Source organism: Equus caballus, chromosome X (genome assembly GCF_041296265.1).
Source record: "Equus caballus isolate H_3958 breed thoroughbred chromosome X, TB-T2T, whole genome shotgun sequence".
In the NCBI taxonomy this organism is placed as follows: domain Eukaryota; kingdom Metazoa; phylum Chordata; class Mammalia; order Perissodactyla; family Equidae; genus Equus; species Equus caballus.
Genome location: NC_091715.1, coordinates 5,066,770 through 5,073,894, shown reverse-complemented (window position 1 = coordinate 5,073,894; position 7,125 = coordinate 5,066,770). Strand labels below are relative to the sequence as shown.

The 7,125-nt window shown below is 43.9% G+C and overlaps 1 protein-coding gene across 30 annotated transcripts in view; it reads left to right on the top strand.

Moving 5' to 3' along the window:
- Positions 1 to 7,125, top strand: part of PNPLA4 (patatin like phospholipase domain containing 4) — a 134,002-nt gene that overhangs the window by 342 nt on the left and 126,535 nt on the right. For 11 of the 30 annotated variants that reach the window (XR_011434983.1, XR_011434982.1, XR_002805486.2 and 8 more), the window contains exons 1-4: positions 209 to 512; positions 1,248 to 1,440; positions 5,615 to 5,709; positions 5,870 to 6,005. Coding sequence is in view for 13 of the 30 variants with exons in the window: in XM_023633993.2 (XP_023489761.1) it covers positions 448 to 512; positions 1,248 to 1,440; positions 5,615 to 5,709; positions 5,870 to 6,005 (489 nt within the window). In the remaining 17 variants the exon portion in view is untranslated. Of the gene's footprint in view, positions 1 to 10; positions 122 to 188; positions 513 to 1,247; positions 1,441 to 5,614; positions 5,710 to 5,869; positions 6,006 to 7,125 lie in introns of those variants that run through there. The other 19 variants (XR_011434989.1, XR_011434993.1, XR_011434995.1 and 16 more) reach the window with 5 other exon arrangements.

Below are 7,125 nucleotides of genomic sequence, written 5' to 3'. Positions count from 1 at the left end.
CGAATGGGCGTGGTCTGGCCCTGATAGGTGGGGCCGTGTTGAGTGACAGCCCGGTCCCGCCTTCCGGTTAAGTGGGCGAGGGGGAGGGCGTTCAACACGGAAGTGCCTCAGGCCTGCTTTGGTAGGGCAGAGCGCCGGGCGGGCGGAGCGCCGGGCGGGCGGGCGGTGGGTTTCGGCCCCCCGAGGCCGCCCTCGGGGCGGGACCTCCCGGGGCTGGTGGGGCAGTGACTCGTACCCTGCCGCCGCCAGGCCGCGGGCGGGCACCGGGCCTGCGCGGGCTGGGCCCGCTACTTGGGCACTAAGCGCCCGACCTCGCCCCTCCCTCCGATCTGCAGAAATTAAACCAAAACCGGGGCTCGGCTGCAGGGGCTCAGCTTCCTCCCGCGCAGGGCCCGGCTTCGTGCATCAAACAATGGCTTTAGGTTCCTAGAGTCGAAGCTGGGGTCTATGCTTAATCTGAAGGTCTCGGAATCGGGGTCCCGGAGACTCGGGGAAGCCCTGAGGGCGTCCAAGTGAGCAGCGTTGAGGGGCCAGGAATTCATCCACGTGGTGAAATCCTGCCCACTGAGGCTTGGGCAAACGTTATATATTTGTTGCAAACATCAAGTGGTGCGGATAACGTTTCCTTAAGCCTTCAATTGCCCTTGCCAGTCATGACCTCAGTTTGTGTTGAGAAACTTGGCTATATAATATATTGCATTGTTGGGTAATTGCTTATTGCATTATTGAATAATTGTGGGCATCAGTTTTTTAAAAAATTCTGGATGCTCGCAATGGAAATGTGGGGTGGAGGCGAGCACTTCTGTTTGAAATGTACTGATGCACTTGCAAGGAGCAAAGGTGTCCTTCATTTGGAATTTGCTACAGTCTGTAATGATTTCACCTTTCCACAATAGTAGCCCACCCCCCAAAGGTTTCAAAAGGACAAGAAAAAAGACCAAATGCCTTGCCGAATAGAATTTATCCATCTTTTCTTTTGTCCAGTAATTAAATAATACATTGCATAATCTATATATATATATGGAATGTCACTTTTTTTAGTTAATAAAACTATATTGAGTCAAGGTGAGAGAGGGAAAAAAGTTTCCTTGAAAGGTTTGGGTGTTTAATTAGACTTTAATTGAAAATACTGTGCTTAGAACAGAGAATTATCTATTAGAAGACAGGCTTGGAATGATGATAAGACTACACAGCATGTGGAATACATTATACCAACTTACAGCATTTTTGGGTTTTTGTATGGCCAGTTTTGCAGCTAGAATGAAGCACATCAACTTGTCGTTTGCAGCGTGTGGATTTCTGGGCATTTACCACTTGGGGGCAGCATCTGCACTATGCAGGCATGGCAAAAAGCTCCTGAAGGATGTCAAGGCCTTTGCCGGCGCCTCTGCGGGATCCTTGGTTGCTTCTGTCCTGCTAACAGCACCAGAAAAAATAGAGGTAATTAAGTAGTAACTAGGCTGTGTTCCTCATCGAGAAATTAAGATCAAACAGCAAAGATGAATGTTAGCTCTACTAAGTTAACTGCAGAGAAATAGTCCTTTGCCTGGGAAACAGAAAAGGTGAATGCTTTTCTTTTAAAATTTAATCATTAGGGATCTGTGCTCTGGCTTTGGAAAAGAAGATTATTTTTGGTGACAGGAGACAAAGAAATAAAATGCCTTATTTTACTCTTGAGAGTTTATTTAGTCTTATGATTCCAGCTCTGTTTCTCTCAAGCGAAGGATATTTCTTCCTTATCTGATCATGACAAGAACACAAGGCCTCTTTTCAAGGCCTTGAACATGTGGCCAATGACTCTTTGCTCGCTCCTATTTACAAATAGGTGTATACATTAAAATGTGGGCCCATAATTTCTATCAAGTAGAATGATATTAGAATTTGTTTTTCATTCTCATAGCAAGAAACCCTGAATTCCAGTTTATCCAGATATAATAAAAATAAGCCTTCATTAAGTATTTTATTTAATGCAATTTATGTTTTAAAAATCTGTTTTCTGCTTCTAGACAGTGATCATGCATTTGCTGACTGTGAGAGCTGGCTCCTGTAGGTGGAAAATATATTTGTTAATTACTTACATACTCTAGTACTCTAGTGTCTTTGAACAATAATCAAATAATGATTAACGCATTCATTCCCAAGAGTGAATTTGTCACATTTAAAATTTCAAAACTGCAAAATTTTAACCATCCAAAATCTCGTTCTCAAATCTGCTTATGGAAGAGAAACTGGGTTTGAGCCCAGTTATTCAAAAATCCACTCCTCTTTTCTTCCAGTCTGTGTGGTTGCTTCATAAGGAACTAGAAAAGTGATTAAAAACTTTAGAGCTTGTACAGCGTGAGAACTGGAAATCAGGGAAACTATAAAACAGTGTGAAAACTCCCCCCAAACTAGCAGAATCCTGTGTTTGAGTTGCAAGCTAGCTCCTTCTCAGAAGTTTGTTTCCTTTCAGAAGCAGGAGCTACTAAGGGGCCGTTGACTCCTGTTTGGTGCAGTCTTTCCCTTAGGTGGGAGCAAATCCTGAACTTTGGAGTTGAGTAGACTTGGTTTCGAATCCTCAGCAGACGTAGAAATGTATTAAGTGTGATTTAGAATTAATGTGATTTGGAAATACTATAATACAGCCACTTAACTGAAAACTGTGGTGTTCAGACATTGAATGGTTTACTTGAATTTACACTTGAAATCACCATATTTTCAAGTCAGATTACCCATTCTTATTTATTTTTTCAATAAACTGGAGAGGGTAAGTCTATTGGGTGCTCACATTGGAAGATGGAAAATGATTCTCTGTATTTACCTAGGACATCCACATTTCTCCTTTTTTGAAATAAATTTTCAGCCATTTGACTTGAGGTTATTTCTTTGTAGCATTTGAAATATACCACTCGTAGGATCATTTTGAGTCTTTCTAGCAAACTATTTTCTACCTACTTGAATCCCCGTTAGCTCAGTTCTCGCTCATGGTGTAAGTTTCTCGAACTTTGTGGTGTTGTGACAAATATGGGAGTAATTAATCTAGTTCTGAGCTTATGCATGTATAATTAAGAGGAGCACCTGACGCCGGGTGTATTTTAGGTGGTGGGTGAATTTAGACATTGACATGTTCCGAGCTCAGTGCTGCGGGCCTTTCCTCAGCCCTCACAATTAGCAGGGCATGGCTACACAGAGTTGGGAGCTCAAAGATGAGTAAGGCCATTCCTTAATAAGTTTCCAGTCTGGTCAGAGGTGTGTGTGTGTGTGTAACTAAAATTAATACAAGAAAAGAAGCTCAGTGGGCAGTCTAGCTTAGGAGAAAGAGCACATATTTGGGGGGCGACCCCCTTCTGTCACCTAGAAGCCTACAGTGGCTTCCTTCCTGCCTCCACTCCTGTGGCCTACAAACCACCCACCCGACAGCACTTAGACTGAGTTTACCCAAGCAAATGTCTGATGCTCACCCCCGCACTTCCCCCTCCCACACCCCGGGGGCTCCTTGCTGATTTAGGATGGGGTCGGGATTTCTCAGCCTGCCTCATGGGCTGTGTGACTGAGCGCTCTCATGGCTTGCTGATGATGCCTTTCCAGTCTGTGCTCCTCTCTGGGTAGTCCTCGCTGTTGTCTTTGCCTGTCATCATCTTCCACCTCCATCTCCTGTCCAACTCCTGTTCATATTGTAGGTCTCAGCCCAGATGTCATGTTGGAGCAAATCCTTTGTGACCCCTGAAGTTGGAGGTTGACTCAGTATTATTTCTCGTTGCTTCTGCAATAAATGACCATAAACTTAGTGGCTTCACACAACGCACATTTATTCTCTTACAATTCTGGGGTACTGAGAAGTTCTCAGTGACTAAAATCAAAGTGTCAGCACGTCCATGCTCCCTCTGGAGGCTCTCGGGGAGAATCAGTTTCCTTGCCTTTTCCAGATTCTAGAGGCTGCCTGCATTCCCTGGCTCATGGCACCTTCCTCCATCTTTAAAGGCCTAACTATAGCATTCTAAGGAGGAAGAACTAGTCCTCTACCCTCTAGGTCCTTGGGCTGATCTAAAAATTAAATTCACATGAGACAGAATAACAGGAGAAAATCAAACAAAGTTTAATAGCATGAATACATGGGAGAGACCCAGGAAAACTGAGTAACTCACCAAAATGGTGGAACCCACCACCTTAAACATCTTCAGCAAAGACAAAAGGAGGGTGTTGGGGGTATTGGTTTGGGACTTCAAAGGGGAGGAAGGCAATTTACATGGAGACGGAAAAGCAAATGTCTGGCAAACAAATGTGGATCATGCCTTGCGAAGACAATGAGAGTGGAGAGGACTTTGATTAAAAAGCCCTTGCTAGGTTCCTCCCTGTCTACCACACCTAGTTTATGTTATACTATAGTTATCTATGGTGTTAGCTCCTTCCTGGAACAGGTCTTCTATCTTAAATTCTTTTAGGCAGTTAAGGGACAGGTCAAAGTTTCTTTTAGAGTCTTTTGTCCTTAAAAATAATCAAGCCAAAGGGATACATTTTGGGGTGGCCTATTCTGACCCCCACAGCATCTTCACATTCTCTCTGACTCCACGCTCCCGCCTCCCTTTTTCACTTATAGGTACCCCCGTGATCACATGGGGCCCTGGATAATCCAGGATCATCTCCCCTTCTCAAAATCCTTGACTTGATCATACCTGCAAAGTCCCTTTTGTCATGTAGGGAACGTATTCATGGGTTCTAGGCACTGGAATGTTGGTGTGTTTGGGGGAAGGTGGGGCTTGATTCTGCCTCTCACATGGATGCTCTCCTAGCTCTCTGTGATCTACTCATTGAGGCACTCCTAAGCCCCATGAGGGCAGGAGCTCTTCGTATCTCATTCTTGGCCAAGTCCTAGTGCCCAGCCCAGGGCCTGGTGCTGGGAGGTTGCTGAATGAATTCATTAATAAATGAAAGACAGACCTGGGTTCAAATCCTGCCTCTGACACTGATTTTTGATGAGATATTGGGAAAGACTCTTAATCTCTCCAAGCCTCAGTTTTCTTACCTGTCAAGTGGGTGATCACACCCTTCTTGCGGCGTTATGTGAAGATGAGCTGACAGGGGCCTCATCAGTGGATCCCAGCCCTGGCTGTCCATTAGACCTGCCTGGGGGACTTTTACGAAATACTTGTGCCCAAGACTGATCTCCAGAGACTGATGCAGTGCTTGCAAACAGTGGTCATTATGACTCCTTTCTCTAACGTTGGTGTCGTCATTACTAATCAGCACTGTTGCAGAGCTGCGATTGAAATGTTTCTGAGGGCACAGCATTGGGGTGGGAGAAGAGGTTAATTGAAGAAATCTGTAGAAGAATATGCTAAATTAGAATTAGAACGGAGCCTTCAAGGATTTTCCAAATGTGGGCAATGCCATTTGAAGGGATTTTAAAAGCAAAAATGAGAGTGGAATTGGAAGAACACATAGCTTGCCTGGGGACCAGGAGTGGTGGCTGAGGACCAGGCCAGGTGGGGATTCCTGCACCTGTGGAGTGTGGCATCCAAAGTCTGGCCTTGGGTTTTTAGAGTCCAGGTGGCTTGTGTGATCAGCACAGAGTTCTGGAACCAGAATGAAATTTTTTTGACAAAACATAGGGTCACCTATTCATTTTCTGTTTCAGGAATGTAATGAATTCACCTACAAGTTTGCTGAAGAAGTCCGAAGACAGTCTTTCGGGGCAGTAACACCCGGCTATGATTTCATGGCCCGATTGAGGTACGTATATTGTACATTCCCCCAAAGCACGTGAAGACAGCATGCTGAGGAGACTCTATATAAACTGTGGCAAACTCAGCTCAGCGTTCTCTCTTCTAAAATATTTACAAGGTGTTCAATAATTAAAGGTGAATAATACGGGTCACTTTTTCTTCTTTAGAGGTGGAATGGAGTCGATTCTCCCCCACAACGCTCACGAGCTGGCCCACAACCGACTGCACGTATCCATCACCAACACCAAGACCAGAGAAAATTACTTAGTCTCAAGTTTTTCCTCCAGGGAAGACCTCATTAAGGTAACACGGCCGCATTTCACTTTTGAAGGAGTCAGCTCATGCTGATTTAAATACTTCTCACAAGCAACGAGCATCACCACGTTCCTTTGATCTGGTGTTTCGTATCAAGCACTTATCAAGATGATAAGTGCTCAGTAAACTGTTTGCTGAATGGATCAACCAGCATCCCTCCAAGGCCACCCCAAGCCACGCAGCTCCAGAGGCCTCCCGTGCTTGCTCAGTGTTTTTCTTGTGATGTTCGTGCTGATCTGTGAAGCAGGTCACTGATGCGGTTTAGTGGCAGTAACACTTCCTTAAACTTATGGAGCTAACACTTTGCGGTTCATGTAAGACTTTGTACACATGCCATCTTATTCAGTCCTTCCACAATCCTGCTGGAAATCAGGTAGGACAGGTGTGACCACTGCCCTTTTATTGTTTTTTTAACAGAAGAGACAGATAGAAAGATTTCCTGTGGCATGCCCAAGTGGTACTGATTGCCAGTGGGAACCGACTCTGGAACCCAGCTCTCTTAACTTTTCAATCTCATGTTCCATTTCATTTCTTCCATTTTGTTTTGAGGCCTTTCTATCCAAACACATTTGAAAGTTGGTTGGTTGAGAATTCATTATCCCTGGGAAATACTTGAGCAGAATCACTCGCATATAACAATGCGCTTTCTAAGGTAATACATGACAGATTTGTAAATTGGGAAGGCTGTGCTTTTCTTAGAAAAGCCAGACAATTTTTTCTTTCTTTTTCCTTGTGTAGAAATCATTGCGAGCTTCACGTAATGTGGAGAATGCATGTTTGGATACAGCAGACGGTGGTGGGTTGAAAATGAGTGGTAAAAGTTCCACCTGAATGAGATGATAAATGCATTGATTTTTACTAGTGAATCTTACTGTTCAAATTTCACATTTGAATGATATAATTTGAAATACCTAATGAAATGTTGAACTGACAAGTAAAATTACTTTGTGACTTAAGAGATTAGAATATTTTTACTCAGTGTACTGATTACGCCAGTCTCTCACTTATAAATTAATAGTGTGTGTTAGAAAAAGGCATTTTTCTATAATCTTATGTAGACTTGCAAAATATGAAGGGAGAAGGTGGTCAGTCCATGCCTGAATTGTTA